Raw genomic sequence first — 25,981 nt, 5'->3', positions numbered from 1 at the left:
TTTTAGAGAGATTGTTCATCATCCTCTTAACTTTCTTATTCTTTTCTCCAAAATCTCCAAAATCTCTGTTGTTTCCAGAAGCATCATGCTTCCTGATCTTTACCCCACCAATTGTGTGCATGACTTTTGACTTAAATCTCTTGCATTTTGCCATAGGAAATAGATGATGTAATCACCCTATAATCTGTCAGGAAGGGTTGACTGTAGTTTTGGATTCAAATAAATAGTTTTTAACAACCCATTTTTAGTTATCTATGTCATCTTTAAGTGGTGGGAACTTTCTAACTATTGCTGAAATTTCCGTTATAAATTATAGGGGTTTTTATAAAGTTCGTTTTTATTGTGAAATCTAGAAAATTACATTGAACATGAACAATTTAATAGTTATGAAGTGAAAACCTGTGTAAATCCCATCATAGTCAAGAAAGAACATTGCCAGGATCCCAGAGTCTTCCTGATCATGTTCTTCTCATCTTGACATTTAGGATAGCAATTTCTATTTTTTCTTTTATGGTTTTACCACCTATTTATGAATTCCTAAGAATAGTTTAGGCTTGCCTCTTTTTGAACCTTTTCTAAATTTATTATCCTTTAATGTGTTTTTATATTTACTTCCTTCCCAATCTAATATTGCTCTGATTTATTTCTACTGCTGTCTTCTTAGTCAGTTTTTATTGAATCACCTCATGCTTTGATTTTGATTTTCTCTGAGAGGAAGGATCTCTCAAAGAGGTAGGAAGGGCTGGGGTTGTGGCTCAGCAGGCTTGCCTAGCACGTGCAAGGCCCTGGGTTTGATCCTCAGCACCACATAAAAATGAATAAATAAAACAAAGGTATATAAAAAAATTATCTCCTCCCTTCAAAAAAAAAAGAGATAGGAAGAGAATCAGATGTTGTGGCCAAGGGCAAAGGATACGTCCTAGAGGAAGTGGTAGGCATTGACTGTGGGTATTGCTGAAGGGTCAAAATGCAGAGTAGGAGAAAAGCATTTTAGTTCAATGAAAAGGAAGTCGTGTGATCATTAAGAGGGGAATGCCAAAGCAGTTTGAGTCGGGGAGCCAGATATTGAGGTGCCATAAACAGGCAGCAGGAACCAGTTTTGCTACCTTCAGAGGCAAAGAGTGAAATGAGCCTGCTGGTGGAGCCTCCTGCCTCTCTCTTTGAAGTCAGGGAGAAGATGCGAGAAAGGAAGTCAGTGAGCTAGCAGGACCTTTTGGCAGCGGGGTGGGAATGGGGTAGAAGGTACAGATAGAAGAGCTGGGTTTACAGAGCACTTTGGCTTATCTTTTCCTTAGTCAGGAGCATGCAGAGAGGCTAGTTGTAGGGTCAGAAAATTGATGACCATCAACATGAGACTAGATGGTGGAACTCCACAGAAGTTCAGAATAGTTGCTATCTTGTTAGATGTGCCTAGGGGAATGAGTTTTTGGTTGAAGGGAGTGGCACAGAAAAGGAACTTACAAGGAAGAGAATTGAGCCATGTTTTATTGCTCACCCACCCTATTACCTTGGACATACCGTGCTTCAGTTTCTCCATCCATAAAGTGAGAGAGCTAGATGAAATTATTTCTGGATTCTTTGCTGTCTTTAGTTAGCCATGGAGGAGTTTCTAAATGCTGCATAATTACCCTGAGTGTTCTGATCTTTCAAAAAGGACCCTGAACCTTTTTGGAATGATTTCTTTTGGACCAGACTTGATATGTGAAAATCTGATTCAGTCAATTAAGAAAATTAAAAATTGATTATTCATTTTTTAAGAGATGTGTCACTTTACCAAAAAAATTCTTTTGAATAGTAAGATGTTATCATGCATTTAAAACAATCAATTTTTACAAAAACTATATTCACCCCCAGCTCCCACAGGGCCTATAACATAAAAGGAAGAATACTTGCAGAGGTGAAAGTTTAGTGTGACATTAAATCTCAGCATCATCTCCAACTGCTAATTTGCCAGTTATTATTTCACTTCATTTAAGTGTCTGCTGAAATGGGACTTCCTTAGGGAGGCCTCTCTAAAAATAAATCTCTCTCTGTCCTCTTATTCTGTGTTTTTTTTATGCAGTTAGCACTACCATTTTATTACATATTTATTTACTTTTTCCATGGTTGTGATGTGAGATCTCTAATGATAGAGTTTATTTTATTCATGCTATTGTTCTGCTGCCTAAACTGTGCCTGGTGTAGAGGAAATGTGTAGTAAATATTTATTTGTATTATATACCTATGAATGAATTTCATTCTATTGTGACCTATAAGAAAACAGATGTCAAATTCAGAAGTATTTTTAGGATTTTTTTTTGGGGGGGGGGTATCAGGGATTGAACCCAGAGGTGCTTAACCACTGAGTCACATCCCCAGCCCTTTTTATTTTTTAATTTTGATACAGGGTCTCACTAAGTTACTTAGGGCCTTGCTAAGTTGCTAAGGCTAGTTTTAAACTTGTGATCCTTTTGCCTCAGCCTCCCAAGTCACTGGGATTATAAACATGTGTCACCATGCCTAGTTTATGATTTTTATTTGGTGATTTCTAGGTTCCAAGGACTACCAACTGGTTACATGGTCCCGGGATCAGACTTTGAGAATGTGGCGAGTGGATTACCAGATGCAAAGGGTATGTATGCAGTGCTTTTGTGGAGGTGTATAGCTGGATAAACTAGAAAGTTAACAATAGCAGAAGTTTCTTCCAGTATTTGTGAAGGTAGAGGATACATGATATACACCTCACACACATGACTTGTTGGCTGAATGGTTTATACATGCCATACTGGCTTTGAGATCTTTAAGAACTAAAGTGTTTAGCATTTTGAGGCTGAAGAGCCTGTCAGTATTTTTTTCCTCTTGTCCTGGTACAAGATAGGGTGGATACACACTGAGCAAATGGCCATTGGCTTCATTTCGTTGTCTTTAATGGGCTAAGAAGTCTACCCTTGTTCTCTGCGGACATTCAGAGTCCTTTCTTCCATCAACACAACCTTTTCTATGAAGCTATTTCCAGTCTTTTCCAAACGTGATATTTGTTTGTTATATAAACCACAGTGGTAACTGGCATGAATTGCTCTTGTGACTCAGTTCAATTCTGCCTTGTCATGGGGCTCTCTTTTCCTCCTTCAGTGGCTTAATCCCTTGGTAGGAAGAAATGTGCCTGACTGGTATTGCATCCTCCATGCACCTGGAACACCATTTTGCATAGAACTAATGGAAATTTTGTAATATTGCTTAAAATAAAATAATTGTTGAGCATTTTGGCCTGGTCCCATCACATTATTGCCTTTTCAACCTATTTTCTCCAAAAGGTGTCATTTGCTCAGATGCTTTGAGGTTATCATTATGGATTAGTTGAATAACTCCATTATTGGAATTTAATTTTCTCTGAGCCTTTCATAAACTCTGAATGTCTGGAGTAGAATAATAGGGTGTTATCCTGTGTATTTAACCAGGGGGAGTTGCTGATGGTCACAAACTATTTTGATTCCACCAGTTCTTGGCTGACACATCTATCCTGTATGAGTCCCATTTTTAAATCAGAGCTCTTAGCCAGGCAGACTGATCATTTCCACTGATCCTTTGGTCCCTCATCTTCTACCCTTTGTTGCAGCTCTGTGCCAATGACATATTAGATGGTGTTGATGAGTTCATTGAGAGCATTTCTCTTCTGCCAGAACCAGAGAAGACCCTGCACACTCAAGATTCAGATCACCAGCATAACTCAAGCCATGGAGAGGAAGAAGGTAATGTGTCAGACTGATGTCTGAGGGGAGGGACCACAAATTGTACAGTAAATACTCCAGAACCTACTCATCAAAAATATTTTCCAACATTGACCATCTTTTCTGCCAGTGGTTAAGGAAGATCCCCCTAGCAGTCTCCTGGAAGAGAGGAAGTCAGATCAGCTGGGACTGCCTCAGACTCTACAACAGGAGTTCTCCTTGATCAACGTGCAAATCCGGAATGTCAATGTAGAGGTAAATTGTAGCTTACTGAACAGTGCCTCATGCTTGCTGATGGATGTTTGTGGGGGTGGGAACTATTTCAACTATGATTTTAGCTGGCAAATAGCTTTTCTGTTCTTACAGTTAAAACTCTCTACTCCTTGCTTATTTTCTGGGTTTTCTAAAGATGTAGATATTTCACAAATACAAACTCTTTTTCTGATCCTGTTCTTTTCTCCTAAAATGAGCAGAAGTCATGTACCTTAGCACCATCTCTGTTGGTCCAGTAAGTACCTCCTTTTACTATACATGGGTGCTTGCTCCAGGAGTCACTGGAAAGTTAAGGGCACAGCTGACCTTGGAAGCCAAACCTCCTGACTCTCCCAGCCCTTTGTGCAGTGCTGTGCTGTGCTGTATTCCCTTCTCTTACAAGCTGGTCCTTTCTTTGGTGATTTACATTCAGAGTAAAAGGGCCACGCAAACCTCTTCACTACTTAGCACTTGGACCAATTTACCCTTTTCCTTTTAGACAGATATTGAAACTCTTTGCTTCAGAGAACTGAGTATCCAGGAAGCAGTTTTAAAGCTTGATTGGTTTTTCTGTAGGCAGAAAGATGTGTTGTTACATAATTATCTCACTTGACCTTTAAAACCATTCTGTAATGAGTGGTTTTGCCTCACTTTACAAATGAGGAAATCAAGACACCAGAGATGAATGATTTGTCCAAGGTCAGCAGCTTTTTGGGGGAAGATATAATGTTGGAATCCAACTCCAGATTTCCCATGTATTTGGCTCTTTTCACTGCTTTCCGGCTGCCTTCTTTAGTTGGCAGCACAAGAAATCAACAGATCTAAAGGATGTTTGATTAATTGGCCATCCCCATCAACTCCACTCATATACTCCCTTTGGCCCAGTGAAGAACAGTGTGGCTAACCTAGTGATCTGGTTTAAGAAGGAGGTCTTGGTACTTTTCCTCAGGAGTACGTCTTAAAAATTATTGAGATATAATTCACATATCACACAATTTGCCTTTTTTTTTTTTTTTGTCAATGGACCTTTATTTTATTTATTTATATGCGGTGCTGAGAATCGAACCCAGTGCCTCACACTTGGTAGGCAAGCACTCTGCCACTGAGCCACGACCCCAATCCCACAATTTGCCTTTTTAAAGTATGCGATTAGTGGTTTTTAGTGTAGTCACAAAGTTGTGCAACCTTTCACCACTGTCTATTTCCAGAATATTTTCATCATCCTGAAAAAAACTTCCTGTAACCATTAGCGGTCACCTCCATTGGCCCTCTCTCCAGCCCTGGCAGCCATTCATCTGCTCTATGTCTATGGATTTTCTAAGAAATACTGTTTTGTTTTGTTTTGTGATACTGGGGATTGAACCCTACCACTGAGGCACTCTGCCACTGAGCAACATCCCCAGCCCTTTTAATTTTTATTTTGAGGCAAGGCCTCACTAAGTTGCCCAGGGTGGTCATGAACTTGCAATTCTCCTGCCTTAGCCTCCTGAGTAGCAGGGATTACAGGTGTGGTCATCATGCCCAGGTCAGAGTGCTTTCTGTGTTGAATCAGGTTATTCATTTTAACTTCTTCCTGCTTTATTTTCTCATCTCAAAGTAAATCCAACAAGCTTTAGTTAACCTCAAAGCTTTGGGTTGAAGCTTTTTAAGTAAAAATACTTTGAATTCATTAAGGCACTACTAAGATTTTAAAATCTATTTTGAAAACAGGTTGTTTCCAAACTCATTTGTCTTTGTGGACTGTCTCCCTTTATCAGGAATGTGGAACATTCAGGTAGCTTATTTACATCTAACTGCATCTTGCTGGGGGTATAGCTCAGTAGTAGGAAGAGAGCCTGATTAGCTTGTGTAGGGCCCTGGGTTTGATCCCCACACCGCAGGAAAAAAAGAAAAAAAGAAATAAAAATAAATGTTCATTTACATCAGAAAACCTTGCAGTTTTCCTGCTAAGAAGTTGTGGGTCTGTGTCTTGCAGATGGACGCTGCAGATAGGAGCTGCACGGTGTCCGCGCACTGCAGCAGCCACCGTGTCAAGATGCTGGTGAAGTTCCCAGCTCAGTACCCCAATAATGCCGCCCCTTCCTTCCAGTTTATTAACCCCACAACCATCACATCGACCATGAAAGCTAAGCTGCTAAAGGTGGGGATCTGGGTTCCCAAATTTTCTTTGCTTTTGTAAGACAAGTGCTCTGCTGTGTGCATCAGTGTCTGTGCTGAGTAGTGAAGTTAAATGGAACTCAAAGATTTGGAAGCCGTCTGTCCCCTGCATGCTGTGGTATTAGCAACACACTGGCCTATCACTTTGTGTAGACAATGTTAGAGCAGTGATTTTTTTAAAAATATTTTTAGTTGTAGATGAACACAGTATTTTTATTTTATTTATTTATTTTATGTGGTGCTGAGGCTCAGATCCATTGCCTCCCATGTGCTGAGCAAGTGTTCTACCACTGGGCTACAACCCCAGTCCCTGGAGCAGTGATTTTTAATCTTTTCTGAATCATGGATGTCCTTTGGATGTCTAATGAAGACAATAGATCCTTCTTCAGAATAATTTGCACAGATTTTGCATATAACTTCAGAAATATTGAATACTAGGATATGAATTGCATGTAATCTCACAGAGATCACTAAAGCTATGCACTAATCTTAGGTTAAGAACCCTGGAGTTCTGTTTATCTAGAAATAGGCAAGACATTCTGAAGCTAAGATATTTAATATCTAAGATATTTGATAATCAGAAAATAATGTGTATAGATTAAAATATTAATTAAAATAATGTGTATAGATTAAAATATTTTCCATCCCATAGAAGGAACCAGGGTTAGCTTGGAGATAAACTGTCTAGCTGCACAGGCAAGGTGGGTGTGTGAAGGACAGTGGTATGTGGTTGCAGGTGGCACAGCCTGGCAGTTGGTCTTCAACTCTATGTGTCAGTGAGATCTAATCAGGCAGAACCTCTCAGAAAGTGCTAGGAGTCAGGTGATGGCAAACATTCCTCAGTATGAGCAGTGTGACAAGTGAAGGAACTGAAGTGTCCTCATAAGCCCACGCTGACCTGAACATTGCTTATCTTTACCCATTTTGGATCATATGCATTTGATAGTTCCATCCTATTGTGGTATCATATGTAATCAGACATTTTTTAAGTGGCTTAAAGATCTCTGAAATGCTAATTATTCAGATTTTGTGGTATTTGTCATTTTAAACTTGGATTCTGAATATTTCATTGCCTAGTTTGGACCCAAAAAAGTACATATATATATACATATACATATATCATTTTATACTGACACACATATATATACATATACATATATACATATACATATATACATATATATGTGTGTCAGTATAAAATGATAGGCTTAAAATGAGAAGTGTCAAATTTAAAGGTCTAATTCAATGCTAATAGCAGTGTTAATGCAAGCCACATGTAATTTCAAAATTTTCCAATAGCCACACAAGAAAAACTAAGAGAAGCAGTGGATTAGTTTTAATAATATTTTAATCTAATCTAGCACATCCAAATTATTATCATATCATCATATAATCAATATCAACTTATTGGGATATTTTACACTTTTTTCTGTACCAACATTCGCTGTGAGTTTTACAGTGCCTCTGAATTTGGACGAGGCACATTTCAGGTGGTAGGAACAATGGGTCTAGTTCATAGGCCTGTCTTCATTGTGGGTGTCAGTTCACATCTGTGGCATGCATCTTAAAATAGTAGGATTTATCACTTTAAAGAACAAAAAAATAAAACACATTATAATTTCTGCTGAGGAGAAATCTGTTCCCTCCCTGGCTCTTTTTCTCAGAGCCATTTTTAGTCCAGCCCAGTGGGTATCACTTCCAAGGTGCTGAGATTTCTCATGAAGGAGGTGGGGTCAGGAGAGATCAAAGAGCCTGAATTCACTAGAAAGAAAAAATAGCTATTGTCATGCTAGAACCAGTGTGTGGCCGGCCTCCTGGGCCAAGGAAAGGCTTCCCTAGGAGGCTCAGGACCCAGTCCTTCTCCTTGAGGGCTGAGGAAGAGAAGTGCATTGCCCTGGAAACCTTAGACCTAACCATGCCTCAGTCCTGCAACCATCATGCTTCTGCCCACTTTGTAGAGTAAAGCCAAGCGGGAGAAATGGGATGCTCTTCTTGACTGTGTTCTGGGCCTTTTCTAGATCCTGAAGGACACTTCCCTGCAAAAAGTGAAACGCAACCAGAGCTGTTTGGAGCCCTGCCTGCGCCAGCTCGTCTCCTGCCTTGAGTCTTTTGTGGTGGGAAACATGAAATTGTGTATCGACCTAGGCTTTGGTGTCTTGTTTCATATCTTCTCCTAAAATCCTGGGCTCCCTGACTTTCTAATGTCATACCCCTGTTTTGTAACTCAGCTCTAAGACAGGCTGTGGTTTTTAGTTTGTTGATTTTTAAATTTCAGAACCAAGAAGACAGTGCTTCTAGTAACCCGTTTGCGCTCCCAAACTCCGTCACACCACCTTTGCCAACTTTTGCACGGGTGACCACGGCCTATGGGTCATACCAGGATGCCAATATTCCCTTTCCTAGGACTTCTGGGGCCAGGTTCTGTGGAGCAGGTTGGTCTCTGTGACTTGCTGATTCTAGATTTCAAGGGAATACAGCCAAGAGTGTCATGTATTCTATATGAACATCTGCCTTAGAAAAGGCTTCTTTGTTTTCATTTCCTAAGAACTCAGAACTTCTTTGTAGTAGTATTTTATACTATGAGGCCACATTAGTTTCTGTGAGTATATCCCACCAGAATTGGAGTCTTCATTTGTTTCATTCTGATGAACTTGGATTTGAGTCTAGTTTAGAGCCCTGATTCTTAACAGAGGATAAGTCCCCTATAGGGAACGTAAAGCATCTGTGGAGACTTGATCCAGTCCACATATATCCCATCTGTCCTAGATCCTGGAGATTCTCACCTTTGGGCCTATGCAGAGTCACTGTAGCATTAGCCTTTGCAATTTTTAAAAATCTGTCTTATCCCTCAGGTATATTGAGACAGAAAAACAGATTGCCCAGTCCTGTCTTGGCACTTCCCACTGACGTGCACATGTGCTGTCTCCTTTGTCAGGTTACCTGGTGTATTTCACAAGGCCCATGACAATGCATCGAGCAGTGTCTCCAACAGAACCCACTCCCAGGTGAGTCTAGAAGATGCTTTTGGTCTATATCCAGGGGGCCAGAAGTGGGCAGAAATATGGGAAGGACCACTGACTCTGGCTTTGGACAGTTTGTTTTAGTTCTTCAGTAAACTCCCATTGTAAGATTCATTCAAGAAAGATGGTGGTTCATTAAATGCAGAAAAGCTGAGATTTCTGTTATAAGGTTGCCAAACTACATGAAGGGGCAGCTTCATGAAAACTATTGCCGAAACAAGGCAAATCCTTTGTTAATATATGTTTTCCCTATTGTTATTACTTTATTATTATATTAAAATTTTTGGTATTTGATTTACTGTTAAAGTGAAAAAAAGAAACAACATAAAGATCATCTGTAGTCCCACAACACGGATACACCATGTCTAACATTATCAAAATACATGTAATTTTAATAAGTTATATAAGGAGTATGTTGGGAAAACTCAAAACAATGCAGAAGCTTTAGGTTCAAGTTTGAAAGCCCTTCCTTTCTTTTTCCATGAACTAGGGGGATCCCTGTGTGGTTCACTGAGCTCAGGCAGCTTATCTAGACTGTTTTAGTTTCTTCAGCGGTCCTGTGGAGATGCTGATAGCACTTTTCTCTGGAGCCTAAACTAGCAAGTCCCTTTAAGGCCTTTGAAAACACTGCCAGTACATGGGGAGTGCTCAGACTATGTTTCCTGTTGTGACCAATGTTTTTTTAAACTTTAAGATCATACAGTAGACTTCTGGTTCTGCAGAGCAGTGACCAGGGTAACGCAGAACACACAGTTATCGTTAGCTCAGAACAGTTAGGAAGAATCACGAAGCAGTGTGTGAACAGATGCCTCTGCTGAACTGGGAAAGTGCCAGGCTCCACACTAATCCAGGCAGATGAGATCTTCTTGACCCATAAGAACTGGAGGTTAAGTAACCAGGGAACTTGCCTTACATTAGATTCCATATTGGAAAGGTTAGACCAGAAAAGTGACCTCCTTTCAGAGGGACTCAGTGAAGATCTGTACCTGGACTTTGGATCACATGTTCTATAGGAACATTTTCAGCCAGCAGTACTTTATTGAAATATAATTATCAGTACACACATTAAGATGTGAAGCATTGTCCTTGCCCCTCAAATTCCCAATTCCTTTTCCCAGTTTCTCGTTGCCCAGAGGAAACCACTGTCCTGGCTTCTATCATCATAGTTGAGTTTTGTCTGTTCCTAAAGATTACTGAGGTAGACGCGCACTGTGAACTGCTGAACTTAGTGATACTAAAATTACTTAGCTTACGTTGCTTGACTTAGTGATACTAAAATTGACCCACATGGTTGCTTCTGTCAGTAATTGGATTTTATGAACATGATATAGGTTGTTCCCCTATTCTTGAACATTTGGAGTATTTCCAGTTTGGGACCATTATGTACTGTCCTTTTTATGAACACAAGAATTAGTTTCTATGCCCAAGGAGTGGAATTGCTGATCATAAGATAGGTGTATGTTTAATTTTATTAGAAATTACCAGAAAGTTGGTGCACAGTGGTTGTGTCATTTTGCCCTCACATTAGTGATGTTCAGAGCGCTTATTGCTCTACCATCTCTCTAAAACTTTGCATTGCTAATCTCTTCAACTTCAGTGGTTGTGATGGGCATGAAATATTACCTCCTGGTTTTAATTTACATTTCCATGATGACAACTAATGATGCCGAGCAGTGTTTATGTACTTACTAACCATCTTCTCTTGCCAGGTGCCTCTTCAGGTATCACGCACTTTTTCCCTTGACTGTATTTCTTATTTATTTGTGGTGCTTGTCTATTTTGGTTGCAGATCCTTTGCTGGAAGTGTTTATTGATTTTTTTCCTCCTCTGTGGCTTGTCTTTCTCCTTCCTTAATGGTTTTCAAAGAATAGCAGTGTTCTATTTCGATGATGCCCAGGTTATTACTTTTTTACTTTGTTAGCGATTTTTGTGTTTCATCAAAAAAATATTTCCCTACCCCAGGGTCACAAAATATCCTTCTCTTGTTTTCTTTTGAAAAGTTTACAGTTTTAAATTCCTTATTTAATATCTGTGATCCATCTCTCATTTTTTTGGTGTGGATGATGGGTAAGGGTCAAAGTTTGTTTTGTTCAGTTGAGAGAAGTGGTTGTTCTGGCACTACCTGTATAAAGCTTTCTTCATTGAATTGGTATTGATATCTTTGGTGAAAATCAACGGACAACCTATCTGTGGTCAGTTTTTGGACTGTCTTTTCCTTCAGTGGTCACTTTGTCTCTCCTTATGCTAACACTATACTCATGATATAGCTTTGTATAGAGTCTTCACACCCGATGGCAAGAGTCCTCCAAGTTTATTATTCTTGTTTAGTTTTTTTGTTGGTTATTATAGGTCTTCTTACATTTTCACAAAATTATAACATTAGCTTAGTTTCTTAAAAAACAACAACAGAACCTTGCTTATATTTTGATTGGGATTGTATTAACTCTTTAGATGAGTTTAGAGAAAACTGACATATTTTTAAAAAATTATTATTTTTTATTTGTTCTACTTAGGTGCATATTACAGCAGAGTGCATTTCAATTCATCATACACAAATGGAACACAACATTTCAATTCTTTGGTTGTTCACGGTGTAGAGATGTACCATTCGTGTAGTCATACATGTACCTAGGATAATGATTTCCATCTCATTCCACCATCTTTCCTACCCTCATAACCCATCCTCATCCTCCCCTTTGCCCAATTCAGAGTTCCTCCATTCTTCCCAAGCCCCCCACCCTCAATTATAGATCAGCATCCATTAATCAGAGAAAACATTCGACCTTTAGTTTTCTGGGATTAGCTTACTTCGTTGAGCATGATATTCTCCAACTCCATCCATTTACCTGCGCATGCCATGATTTTATTCTCTTTTAATGCTGAATAATATTCCATTGTGTATATATACCTCAGTTTCTTTATCCATTCATCTATTGATGGGCATCTAGGTTGGTTCCACAGTTTAGCTATTGTGAATTCAGCTGCTATAAACATTGGTGTGTAACTATAGTATGCTGATTTTAAGTCCTTTGGGTATAGACCAAAGAGTGGGATAGCTGGGTCAAATGGAAATTGGATTCAAGGTTTTCTGAGGAATCCCCACACTGCTTTCCGAAGTGGTTGCACCAATTTGCAGTCCCACCAGCAATGTATGATTGTCCCTTTTTCCCCACATTCTCACCAACACTTATTATTGCTTGTATTCTTGATAACTGACATTCTCACTGGAGTGAGATGAAATCTTAGAGTAGTTTTTATTTGCATTTCTCTAATTACTAAAGATATTGAACACTTTTTCATATATTTGTTGATCCCTTGTATATTTTCTTCTGAGAGTGTCTGTTCAGTTCCTTAGCCTATTTATTGATTGGATTGTTTGATTTTTGGTATTGTCTTCTGAGTTATTTATATATCCTGGAGATTAGTGCTCTATCTGATGTGTGTGTGTGGTAAAAGTGTTCTCCCACTCTGTAGGCTGTCTTTTCACATCACTGATTTTCACATCATTGATTGTTTCTTTTGCTGGAAAGAAGCTTTTTAGTTTGAATCCATCCCATTTATTGATTCTTAATTTTACTTCTTGTGCTTTAGGAGTCTTGTTAAAGGAAGTCGAGACCTAATCTGACATGATGAAGATTTGGGACTATTTTTTCTTCTATTAGGAGCAGGGTTTCTAGTCTAATTCCTAGGTCCTTGATCCACTTTGAGTTGAATTTTGTGCAAGGTGAGACATAGAAGTTTAATTTCATTTTGCTGCATATGGATTTCAGTTTGTTGAAGAGGCTATCTTTTCTCCAATGTATGTTTTTGGCACCTTTGTCTAGTATGAGATAACCATATTTATGTGGGTTTGTCTCTGTGTTCTCTATTCTGTACTATTGGTCTTCATGTCTGTTTTGGTGCCAGTACCATGCCATTTTTGTTACTATTGCCCTGTAGTTTAAGGTCTGGTATTGTGATGCCTGATGCTTCACATTTCTAATGCACATTTTTTAAAAACTAGGTTTGTTCCTAGGTATTTGTTGTGTTTTGATGCTATTGTAAGTAAAATTTTAAAAATTGTTTATTTTCTAGATGTTTTTAATATATGGAAATACAGTATATTTTTAATAAATTGATCTCGAATCTAAATTTACTAATTAATTCTAGTTATTTAAAGCTTTGAGTTTTTTGTGTATACAATCATGGGAATATCCTGTGCTTGTGCAGACAAAGCATTTTCAGCTCTAAAAGTTTTGCTTGGTTCTTTTGTTTTTTTGGAATTTTCCTTTTTCTTCCCATGTCTTTCCCTCTTGGTTTCAGCAAGTGCTGTGCATAGCACTACTTACAAATATGGGGGAAAAAAAACAACCAATGTAGATAATTCTCATTGTCAACTGCAGATCTCTCTCCGCCTTGTCTGCTTATCATACTGGCTTGATTGCACCAATGAAGATCCGCACAGAGGCCCCTGGGAACCTTCGCTTATATAGCGGGAGCCCTACACGCAGCGAGAAAGAGCAGGTTTCCATCAGCTCCTTCTACTACAAGGAGCGGGTAAGTGCCAGAGCCATGGCCTTTGTTTCTTCCCCTTCTCCTGGATTGTTCTGTTTGCCTGCCCACCGCAGCTAAGATAGTAGTCCCTTTATAGCTGTCACTCTCATAGTTTGTTCAAAGGCCATTGCTTTGCTCCTTTCCGTTGACTGTGAGGTGGAGGGAGGGGCCAATGTACTTACAGTCCGTGTTCTTCACTCCCTATCTAACCCAGTCCTTGGATTCCCCATTCATTGAGTTGATCCCTATTATTTCAGTTAGAATAATTAAGCTTCCAGTCTTTGTTGGTATTCTGATGTTTGTCAACAGATTAAGGGATGTTCTGAAGGCTTGGAATCTGACATAGTGGGAATTTCACAGTTGTAAGAGTTTTAAAGTTCATCTCTAAAAGGTTCTTCTGCTAAAAATACATTTAAGTTCCCAATGGAATACATTGGTTTATACAAAATCCACCTGATCTTATCCTTATGTTCTGGAGTTCTTAAGGAACTCACTGTCCTGAAAGCAGTTCTTCTTGTGCTGGCAAGAACCTTGGGTAACAACAGTGGAGAGAATGGTGGCAGAACTTTGGAATAATTGATTAAAAGAACTCTTTTGGGGTTGTCAGATTGAAAGTCTGGCATGACAGGCTTTAGTTGATGACATGATGTGGTAAAGAGTTATCACTGAGCTACTGCATAAACTCAGCGCTTAGGAATTCTTTGTTGTTTTCCCCCACTAAAATGAGAAATAGTGAATTGTCTCTAACTAAAATTTGCTTTTTAAAAAAATTTAATGATTTTAAATATAAAAACAAATGAATTTCTATCACGTATTAGAAGTGCCTTCACTCCAGTTGCAGGATACTGTCCACCGTTGTCTTGTACTGCTAGCCTGACCAGCTCTGCCTTTAACTAGTCTCAGGGTTACTTGTGACTGAAACAAATGGCAGCAACTGATCTGACTAGTCTTAGGTAAACCACTCAGTTAAATAGGGAAAATGACTTTCTGTTGCCTCCTGTCTAGCTTTCTACAGTCCCCTTCCACACAGCTCCTGGCTGGCACAGACTTCCCTGGAACATCTTCCAAACTATGTCTTCCCCCAGCTCTTTACATTAAAAATTCTTAGCTCTTTTTTTACAAGTTAGCATGTAATTGGATAGATGATTTGATAAATTGCTTAGAAAGAGACATTTTATTGCCATACAAGCCATATAAACTCATGGTTAACTAAATGTGACTCTTATTTATTTTTGTAGTGCTAGGGATCAAACCCAGCCTCCTACATGCAAAGCAAGCATTCTCCCACTGAGCTATACCCACCAGTCCTTAGGTGAGAATTTTTTTTGACATCAGGGCCAGGTCGAGGAGACCTTTTAGTCAGGGCGATTCTGAATTCCTCTCAGTTTATGCCATGTGTTACCATGCTTGGGCTGGGATTGGGCAGAGCAGAGTGACTAGCACTTTTGACTTTGTGATAGTGTTGAAAGCCTCTGTTCCCAGATGGGACCTCTCCTCCTGCAGAAGTAGTGGTAAAGCCTACATTACTGTTTACAATGCTCTGGCCCTTTTTACTCCACCACTATCATAAAGAGGGACCAAAGCATCTGCAAACTAGCAGATAGTATCTGCTGGGGATAGAGGATGGAACGTGATATTTCAGTTTGGGGGAGTTCGTACTGTGCAGCTTCTCCACAGAAGATGGGCCATTATAGTACCCTTGTTTGACATAGTTAGTGGTATTTAGGTTTTATTTTAAGTAGTGACCATTTAAAATGGGAGGTTGTTATGATTATAATCTCACAGGAAATTTTTATTCTGATGTATAAAATATTATATAGAAAAGTTCACAGATCTTAAGCATGTAATAGAACATCTTAAGACCCTCAGAGGCCCTGGGGAGGGGAAACACATTGTAATGGATGATGTGTAATCATTATTAGGGTAAATCATTTGAAATTGCTGATATTTGATCATTTTGGATCTAAAGAATAGTTTTGTGTGGTTCAACGTATTAGCTTAAGAAGGCAAGAATGAGTAAGTCATTATTTTGTGTTGAATTTGAAATAAACTTACCTTCCTTGAAGCTTGTTAATTGAGAGCCACAGCTGAAGGGGCCCCAGCAAACTTACAGCTGGCAGCAAACTTCCAGCTGCCAGCTGATGATTGGCTCACAGCGGCCCCAGCAAACTTCTAGCTGCCAACTGATTGGCTCCTCTGCGGTGATGCTCATTGGGCTGTTTCCCTGCCCTTTCAGAAGTTGGAACTGCTCACTGGGGGACTTTTTTTTCTTTAGAACACACACACCGCACCACACAGCTCTTCAGGAAAACCCTCAGAGCCCAACTGCCACCACCGGCTTCCCACAAGCCTCTCAACCTCCCCCACTCCTCCTGCTCTTGAGGCAGATTAGCTGGATCGCGTGGGCCGAGCCAAAAAAAGGCCCCCAATGAGCAGCTCCGTGGTCTGAAAGGGCTGGGAAACAGCCCAATGAGCATCACCGCAGAGGAGCCAATCAGTTGGCAGCTAGAAGTTTGCTGGGGGCGGCTGTGAGCCAATCATCAGCTGGCAGCTGGAAGTTTGCTGGGGCCCTTTAGGCTGTGGCTCTCAACACTTGTTTATGTCCATCCTATTTAAATAGGTCAGAGCCGGGATTAAAGCAGTGGAATACTCCACAGTGTCCTACACAGGCGGCTTTGTCTTCCTACCAGAGGCCCTTGCATCTTGAGGGTCATTTTCTAGTCCAAAGGAGTCTAGTTTCACCTGTCAAATAGTATCACTTTATTGTTTTGTCCTGGAAACTTTTCGGTTTACCACATATTTTGGTGCCCCATTTTTTCTCCTGCATACTTTTATTCCCTTTTAGATCTCTACCACAAGAGTTTTAAATGAAGGAGAATGGCCTGGTGTGGTGGCACACGCCTGTAATCCCAGCCGCTCAGGAGGCTGAGGCAGGATTGTGAGTTCAAAGCCACTTCCAGGAAAAGTGAGGTGCTAAACAACTCAATGAGACCTTGTCATCTCTAAATAAAATACAAAATAGGGCTGGGGATGTGGCTCAGTGGGTGAGTGCCCCTAAATTCAATCCCTGATACTAAAAAAATAAAATAAAATAAATGAAGGAGAATGAAGGAGTAGAATATGCCTGCTCCAGGCATGGTGGCATATGCCTATTATCCCAGCTACTTAGGAGGCTGAGACAGGAGGACCAAAAGTTTAAGACTAGCCTCAGCAACAAGGCGAAACCTCCATCTCAAAAAAAAAAAAAAAAAAAAGCCAATTTTATGACCTAGAAATGAAGGAATTACAGGGTTTTTTTTTGGTGGAGAGAGTAGTTTTTTGGTCAGAGTTGTGTTGACATTAGCCTCTGTATGCTTGGGGAGCAAATCCAGGGGCACTTAACCACTGAGCCACATCCCTAGCCCTGTTTTATATTTTATTTAGACACAGAGTCTCAATGAGTTACTTAAGGCCTTACTAAGTTGCTGAGGCTGGCTTTGAACTTTCAATCCTCCTGCCTCAGCCTCCTGAGCTGCTGGGATACAGACATGTGCCACCACACCTGGCTACAGGGTGTTTTTGAGATTGCAAAAGATATTTATAGAGCCATTTAGAAACGACTGTTTGCTTCTCTTGTGTTTTCAACCTGACCTACTTAGGTTGGATTGTATATTCCCCCAGTGTTCTCCAGATGGAATTCCAAGGATTGCTCCTAAAAACTTAAAAATGTTAAGAGACCTAAATACCTCTCAAATTTCATAGGAATTCAGAAAGCACAGAGATGCTAACATGAATGAAGTTGGCAAGTAGACCAGCTGTTAATCGCTGATAAAATGTCATGCATGCTTAGAATAAATCAGAAGGCCCAGAACTTAAGGTAAACATTAGGTTGCCCTACAGACATTTAAAAAAAAAAATTCTCAGCCTCTCATCTTTGTTTCGGTTTATGTTACCAAAATAGCTCTGATATAAATAACTGGGGAGGTCTTTCAGTTAGCAGAGTAACTAGAGATCTCCATAATCAGTGTCATTTGCTCCCAGTTCCATGCTCAGGTGCTCTTGTTAGCAAGAATGTTCCTCCTCAGCTTAGTTCCCCACCTTCCCCTCAGTTCTCCAGGGCTCTCCCTTCTCCCTGACCTTGCTCTGAAAATAGTCCTGCAGTCCCTGTGTCATGACACCCATTTCCCTCCTTTCCCCCAATCACACCCTCCCCCAAATTGGTTATGGAGAATGTCTTCCATTTGGGGAATGAGAATATACTCTGAACACATTCTCCTTCTCACCTGTCAGAGGGGAAGAATCTTCTCCTGTTCCTCCCTGGCACTATGACCTTAGTCCTTCCTACCTCGGACCTTCTCGTAGTTTCTTTGTCAGAGTTGACACTAGCCTCCGTAGGCCTGAAATGTGACTGAAGATGGATGAAACCAAAGGTGGGCTTGGAAGGTGAAGGCGTGGGGGGAGGCGAGGAAATCCAAAACCTGCTGTGCTGAGGTTCACAAGTGTTCGTCATTCCAATTCCGGTTTTGCAGTATATATACCTTTTAATCCATCAGATGTGTGGGAAGCTTTCATTTTATTCTATATTTTTCCCTTTTAATTTTCTTGGTGTTTTTCTTCCCTCCTCCTGGGTGTAACGTTTTCACGCACAGATGTCTCCTCGCTCTGCCCGGCGACGTTGGTCCATACAAGCAATTAACGACTTCCCGGTACTGTGCGCTGTGCAAATGCTCTCCTTAACTAATCCTGTCTCTACCCAAAGGCCCAAGAATAAAATGCCACCTGCCTGGCTTTGAGGAACCTGAAATGACAGGCTGGCTGGTTTTCGGGACCAGCAGAAGTGAGCCCTTCACTCTGGGGAGTCAGGCACTGAGGACTGCCTTCTGGTTCAGTTCAGTGTTTCCAGTGGCTGAACACCGTTCCAGGTCACGACTGGAGTCCTTTGCAAATGAAGCAATACTGGGTTCTTGGGAGGAACCCTGATTAAAGGACTTTAGCTCCCCTGATTTCACTTGGAGCTTTTGTCTAATTCCATGGAGCTTTCAAAAGCCTACCTTTGGCATGTGGGGAGCAGAGGAAGATATAAGAGGCTTCTGCCATTAAGTCTCTATTTTCATAGTCTCAGTCTGGTTCTAAGAGGGAAAGTTTCCCACCTGCTTCATTGGCAGGATACATAAGCTAGTTTTATCCTTCAGGAATTATCTGGAATAAATTTTTCCCTTAGCCTCAGTATTTTACATTAACATTAAAACCTCTACTGCAGATGTCCCCTCCCCTTCTTCCTTTCTGGCTCATCCTATTGGCCATCTCCCCTCTTCTGTCTTCCTCACCCATTCCCTTCATGTTTCAGTAGTGCCAAGGTGACCTCAAGGCAGCCTTGAGGCTCTGTGTAAATTTTGTTGGGTATAAAGAATGTTTAGAGGACAGTCCTTTAGCCTATTCATAAACACCTATTGAAATCAGGAGCTGGATTAGCAGGTACCAACCTCTTGCAGGTGGAGCCACCAAGATGGCCACCTTTCCTCAAAAAGCCGATTCCAGCCAACCCAACTGCTGAATTTCCACTGATTTTCCAGAAGTCCTCGTTTCTGCTGCTCTTTAAATAGGAACTCATTTTGACTCACTGCCCACTCTGCTGATTATTTATTGTTGATGGGGTTGCTGCGAAGCAGTTGGTGGCTTATTCTTGGGCTGTTTTTACATTTAACCCATTTTCTGGCATTGATGTTGCCTCCAATTGTAGCAGTAACACTGGTGGTACAGTCGCGAGCTGGCTATTGGTTGTCATTCAGTGCTATTAGCACCAGTGCCTCCTTCCCCCCACCCTTCTTTTCTGTCCTCTTTGCCGTAATCCATGAACACCTTCCTGGGATGTTCAGAGGGACATCCTGGAGCTCATCACGTAATATTTTGTCTGTCTTGCTTTGTCTCTCTTCCCTCAGTCCCTTCTCATGAAATCTGTGGGGAAGGGCATTTTGTGTTGGTGGATCATTGAAAAGACCTAAGAGAAATGCACAATCCTTTTCTCCCAGAGGTACCAATTCTACCTCACAGAGAAGTCTCCACACTAAAGCCCATCAGAGTGAGATTGGAGCAATGCAAGAGGGGCAGGAGCTTTTACCCCACAGTGCCCTTCCTTACCCCAGACAGAGTAACCACATCTTAGCCTTTGTTATCTGAAACCAAAGAATCCTGGGAGAAATCCATGTGTTGTTACCTGACAGTTGCTAAGTCGAGAGCCTCTTAAAATGTCCCGTAAGATGTTAAGGAGAAAAGCATTCTTAGGGAAAATGTGAGTGGAGCAGGAATGCTTTTTATTGCTTAGGCCCTGGAAGAAACAGCCTGAAAAATTGTCCATCTTCTTGTTAGGGAGCAACGAGGACCCAAGGCCCCAATTAACATCTCATTTGAGATATAGCATATTGTCATTTAGGCAATCTTGTATTTAAATCTCCAGAATAACTGGCCATTAGACATGATTGCTGAGTGACCCTTGTAGGCTGAAAGGGAAATATGTCATATTTAAAACTCTTAGTCAACAAATTTGAAAATACACAATACCGACACTATTTTGTAGCCTTTTAAGGATTTTTGACATTGTTTTGTAGTCATTCCTTGCTGGATTAAGAAAACTACTAGCACTGTTCCATAATTGCTTTGACAGCTTGATTCCTGGTAGCAGGAATTAGGAGGATCCCATTTTGGGGAACCCCTTCTTTTGAAGCCTGAGAGGCAACTGAGTGAAGTTCTATGAAGACCTCCTCTTCATCCAGTACAGATCCAAGTTAAATCCTCGAGGGCTGGTGTCTCCAGATGTCCCAGGAAACACAGACCATGATTTCCATAATTCAATAAGAATAGTTACAAAAAATTGTCAAAGACCGCTGCCAATATTTTCATCAAGTATTTATTGATGACTCACATTACTGTATTTCTACTGATCTTGTAACACAAGACTGCAAATTGGGGAACAGTCCTAAGACATTTCTTTGAACTCCCAAGTTTTCTTCAGTCTTAACAAATCCATAAAAGGAGATTTGGAGGTGCAGACACTGAAATCCAGCCTGAAGTAACAGTGTCATGTTCTGAGTCTGCTTGCCCCATTGAAAGCTGTGTGGCTGCAGGAGCTGCAGCAGGCTGACCACTCTGACTTAGCTGGATGCAGTCATGATGCTCAGGAGAAGTGACTGCAGAAGGATTGATGTGGAAGGATGATATGGGAGCAGGCGTCACGAGGATCAAATGTGAATCTTCTTACACGCAGAAATGGATTCATTTAAAAGTGGACCAAACTATTTACATTATTAACAGGTATCTTAGCCAGGTCTTAAATTTTTTTTCCTGGTTAATCTAGAATCATATACAGTGAAGAGGGAAAAAGTTAACAAGAATGACAGGCCTGTTGAAATCTCAGCTAGATGACCATGACCTTGAATAAGCCCCACATCCTCACTATATCATGGAGTTGCAGTGAGGTGCCCAGCCCAGAGCGAGCAGGCCACCAGTGGGGATTAACATGATGGTAATAACAACAGACAAGACTTTAAATCCTAAGCCAAACATTTGTACTCTTTGGACTTGTTTCATTGTCAGTTTCTAAATGAACTAATCTACTTGCAAATGAACCACTTTTGGCACATGAGCCCTCATGTGATTAATAATGTGTTGTTGTTGTTTGCTTTAAAAACCAGGAAATTGTGGTTATTTTCAGTGTGTTCTAAAAGCTAGTAGGCCTGATCCTTCTCGAGGCCTCCATTTATTTAAGCTGTGTCGTTAAATGAACTATCCTGAGTTGCTCGATTGCTCAAGTGCTTCTCATTTTCTCTTTATAATAAGGAGCCAGAGTGACTTCCTGCAACAATATTTTAGAAGCCTTCCAACAACTCGGAAGACCAAATTAGATGGATCATATTCCATTCCAGGTGGAATCTTTTTAGCATAAGGTTTTTTCTTAATCCAGTACCCTAAGTCTTATTTGAGATGGTCAGTTGTGTGGGACCTGTGGGTATGTTGTTCCCAGCTAGTGAAGCACCTTATACTGTTCACTGTCACTGCAGGTACATGTACATGAAATTACCGTCCCTCCAGCAAGTTGTGCATAGTATTGAGTGCACATAACTATGTCCATCTTACGTCAGTTAACACTGCCTGCTCCCATGACAGGTTGTTTACTCTTCAACATGTCCATCCTTCACTTGCTTCCAAGTCAGGATGTTTGTGGCTAAAAGGATAGTATGTTTGTGAGTATGCCCATAATCCTTCTTTTGGAAAGAACCAGGACATGAAGAGATGAAGGGCTACCCGACAGAATAGATTAGGCATCCCCTTGTGTTGAAGAATAATGACTTGTTAAGTAGTAAATAGTAACAGAGTTTCTTAAACTCAGATGGGTTAAGGTTCCAATCTGATAGTGAAGCATATGTACTACATTATGGTGTGCCTGCCTGAAACTAAGTCCAGGTGTCCTACATTTAATATGTTCCAAGACATGTATTAATCCTTTAGGAAGTTATATGCACTTGGCACCTTTGGATTAGATGGGACATCAGTGGTCAGAATTCCTGGATTTAATCCAAGAGTAATTCATGAATAAGTGATTGTATAAAACACTTGCAGCCAGGCATGGTGGCGCATGCCTGTAATCCCAGCAGCTTGGGAGGCTTGGGACAGGAGGATCGCCAGTTCACAGCCAGCCTCAGCAACAGTGAGGCACTAACCTAGTGGGACCCTGTCTCTAAATAAAATGCAAAATAGGGCTGGGGATGTGGCTCAGTGGGTAAGCACCCCAAGTTTAATCCCCAGTACCACCCCAGCCCCAGCCAAAAAATCACTTGCAAAGAATGAATTTGTGAGTAATCAAATAATGATCTAATTTAGATTCCTGAGTTTATATATTCATATTAATTATATATTTTTAGGTTGCATTTTTTGGTGTGCACCCATATTGTTACATTGTATCCTTATTGACCTCATGAGATTGATAGCAGAGTCCATCACTGGCCCCAAGTTATCTGTGAACAAAGAGTAAATACATGAGACTAAATCCACAGTAGATAATTAACTTACCCAGGGTCATATTGAACAGTACATGTGGTAATAAGACCAGTTAATTGTGGTTTTCTAAATCCAGATGTCAGGCCCTATTCATTTGTTCCTTTCCCCTTCTTTGTTAATAAGTATGTCTCTCCATTCCTTAGTTTTGAACCAGTTTGGTGATCTCTTTTGAACTTCTGGAAATAAAATAGATTACTGCTCCTGTGGTTGGTTGTCATTTTGAAGATACCACATGGAGCTGCACTCTAATAATTCTGGATTTCCAGGACATTTCCCATTTCACACAGGAATGGCTCTGGGGAATTGGGACCCTTGCTCATGATTTCTCATGTCCATTATATAATCCCCTGACTCATTTTTGGCTTCCTAAAATGATCACTTTTAGAAATTATTTAAGTTGCTAGAAATATTCCTGAGCTGCCAAGTTTCTATCTTCCTTCATAGATTAAGGTTTGCAGAATCTACACTGATATGTCTAAATTAAAATTTCTTTTTAAAAAAATTTCTTAAATTAAAATTTCAACAAACCCTGTTGAACCTGTCTGAGAAGAAGAAACACACACACACACACACACACACACACACACACACACACACACACACCTACACCTTTGATTAGTTTCAGGCAAGAACTTTGAACCTAGTACTTTAACAATCTTAAAATTTGTTCTTCTCCCACATTTTGGGGCCTTTTACTAACTTATTTACCTGCTGTCTTAATTAATTGATTAATTATGGCTTCCTGGTATCTCGTTTTGAGCACCTGCAGAATGCAGCTAGTCCTGCATTTGGTGCCTATTTTCCTGTTAGGATTTTGGATCACAAGGTCAGTCCCTTTGTCATCCTTTTATTTCCTACAGATGCTGATTCATGTAATTGTGGGCATGATATAATTTAAAGTTTCTGCGAATTACCAATGACCCAAATATGATATGCTCTGCAACTCTAGGTTTCCACTCTTCAAAGTCCTCATTAGTTCTCTCTTGTCGTCTCCCCCAGAAATCAAGGAGGTGGAAAAGTAAGCGCGAGGGATCAGACTCTGGCAATCGACCCATCAAGGCTGCCGGGAAAGTCATCATCCAAGATGTTTCATGCCTCCTTCCTGTTCACAAATCACTGGGAGAACTGTACATGTAAGTTCAAGAGTTCAAGTAAACTGCCCCTGTTGCTTAGTCAGGATCCATAAACCCTTTTTGTAAGTGTTGCAAGCTTTTCTTCAGAAGCAGTTTTAGTAGAAGTTCAGTGTGTTAGCTTTCTCTTGTTTTGTAACAAATTACTACAGACTTAGCAGCTTCAGACAGCATACCTTGCAGTATCCGTCTGTACATAGCTTCACTGGACCCTCGCCCAGGGTCTCACTTGGCTGAAATCATTACACTGGCCAGGTGGTGTTCTCTTCCTAAGCCTTGGGTCCTATTCTAAGCTTATTCAGTTGTTAACAGAATTCAGATCCTTGCAGCTATAGTATGCTCATATGAATTTCATCTTCTTTAGACCAACAGCAGTGGTTCATAGACTCTTCTAAGGGCCCAGATGATTAAGTAAGGCCTACCCAGGATAGTCTGCCTTTTGACAAACTCAAAGTCCAGTGCTTAATAATGTAATCATAGGAGCAACATCCCATCAATATTCACTGGTGCCATTCACTTTCATAGGAAGGATATGTATGGCAGTGGACAGGAATCTTAGAATTGGCTCTCATATCCAATATATAAAACAAATCAAAGGCATCACCTTGGTTGAAGAGGAGTGGGAGATGAGTGACCAGCATGTTTGCTAGCCTGTGGTTCTCCTGCTTCTTCCTGAACTTGAACACATAACAAGAAGTGTTTATTTTGTATTATTTTAACAGCCCAAGGCTCTTTGTTAGTTCACAGTGTTGCACATATTTAAATCCTTTAAATCTTGGAAACTTCACATAAAAACTGGTTGACAAATTAGCATTTGAGTCTGGCTTCCTGTCCTGACTCAGAATTCACCTTCCCTGGACGAGAACCCATAGCCCTCATAGCTCTCATTAATCCTAGTATCAGATAGCAGGCAGCTTGAGGCCAACACAGTGAAAAACATTTTGAGTGAACAGCAAAGAGGCAGTTGCTAGGCTATTAAACCAGAAGGAATTGACTTAGGAACTTAGACTGAAGGACACTTTTTTACTCTTTTTTAAAAATTTCAGATTGAATGTGAATGATATTCAGGAAACATGTCAGAAGAACGCTGCTTCAGCCATGCTTGTTGGAAGAAAGGATCTTGTCCAGGTACATGCCTCCCTGTTGGTGCAGCTTGGAAAAATTTCCCTTTATGACCAAGTTGTTGTCACTTGATAGTCATGGGTTAGCAACATTTTTGCCTCCTGTTTTGCAATTTTTTTTTGTTTTGTTTTCTTTGCTAATCTATAGCAAAATCCCCAGATCATTGACTAGGGGCTGGGGACAAGAAGGGATTGATAGGTGACAGCTGAGGGCATGGGGTTTCCTTTTAGGGTAATGAAAATTTTCTAAAACTGCTTGTGGTGATGGTTGCACAACTTTGAATACACTGAAAACCACCAAATGGTAGGTTTTAACTGGGTAAATTGAATGTTATGTGGATTATACTATAATACAGCTGTTTAAAAAACAATATAGACACTGTGCATGGTGGTGCACACCTGTAATCCTAGTAACTCAGGAGGCTGAGGCAAGAGGATTGCAAGTTTGAGACCAGTCTCAGGTCAGAAAACCCCAGATCATTGACTATTGTCATCATTCTTACCAATGGTTAGTTGGAAAAATCCTAAAGAATTTACTGATTTTTTTTTTTTTTTTTTGATACTGGGATTGAATCTAGAGGTACTCTACTACTAAGCTACATCCCCAGCCCTTTTTATTTTTTGAGAGAGGATCTTGCCAAGTTGCCTGTTGAGTTGCCCATTTTGGTCTTAAATTTAGGATCCTCCTGCCTTGGCCAGTCTGATTTTCTTTCTTTAAACTACATCTCTTTTCTCTTCCAGTACCACAATAATCATTGCATACCTAGTTTGAGTATGTAATTTTTGCCATTTGCACTTTCAATTCTTATTTCTTTTCCCTCTTTGTTTTTTCTTTTTCTCTTTTGGTTTTGGCGATTGAACCCTTGCATACTGAACTGCATTTCCAGCCCTTTTTAATATTATTTGGGGAGAGGATCTTGCTAAGTTGCACAAGCTAGCCTCAAACTTGTGATCCTCCTGCCTTAGTTTCTCAAGTAGCTGAGTGGTAGAGCACTGGCCTAGCATGCATGAGGGCTTGGAGTCAAACCCCA

General features: G+C 40.4%; 1 protein-coding gene across 9 annotated transcripts in view; it reads left to right on the top strand.

Moving 5' to 3' along the window:
• The window catches only part of Wdr59 (WD repeat domain 59), a 78,093-nt gene that overhangs the window by 40,369 nt on the left and 11,743 nt on the right, over positions 1 to 25,981 (top strand). For 8 of the 9 annotated variants that reach the window (XR_013430986.1, XM_078032667.1, XM_078032670.1 and 5 more), the window contains 11 exons: positions 2,532 to 2,611; positions 3,596 to 3,728; positions 3,838 to 3,962; positions 5,935 to 6,099; positions 8,135 to 8,230; positions 8,392 to 8,548; positions 9,052 to 9,121; positions 13,519 to 13,672; positions 18,298 to 18,354; positions 23,699 to 23,832; positions 24,876 to 24,957. Coding sequence is in view for 8 of the 9 variants with exons in the window: in XM_078032667.1 (XP_077888793.1) it covers positions 2,532 to 2,611; positions 3,596 to 3,728; positions 3,838 to 3,962; positions 5,935 to 6,099; positions 8,135 to 8,230; positions 8,392 to 8,548; positions 9,052 to 9,121; positions 13,519 to 13,672; positions 18,298 to 18,354; positions 23,699 to 23,832; positions 24,876 to 24,957 (1,253 nt within the window). In the remaining variant the exon portion in view is untranslated. The remainder of the gene's footprint in view (positions 1 to 2,531; positions 2,612 to 3,595; positions 3,729 to 3,837; positions 3,963 to 5,934; positions 6,100 to 8,134; positions 8,231 to 8,391; positions 8,549 to 9,051; positions 9,122 to 13,518; positions 13,673 to 18,297; positions 18,355 to 23,698; positions 23,833 to 24,875; positions 24,958 to 25,981) is intronic. The other variant, XM_078032668.1, reaches the window with a different exon arrangement.

This window comes from Ictidomys tridecemlineatus, chromosome 15, assembly GCF_052094955.1.
Source record: "Ictidomys tridecemlineatus isolate mIctTri1 chromosome 15, mIctTri1.hap1, whole genome shotgun sequence".
Taxonomy (NCBI): Eukaryota; Metazoa; Chordata; class Mammalia; order Rodentia; family Sciuridae; genus Ictidomys; species Ictidomys tridecemlineatus.
The sequence above is the reverse complement of the archived record's forward strand: the minus strand, read 5'-3'. Positions and strand labels throughout refer to the sequence as shown.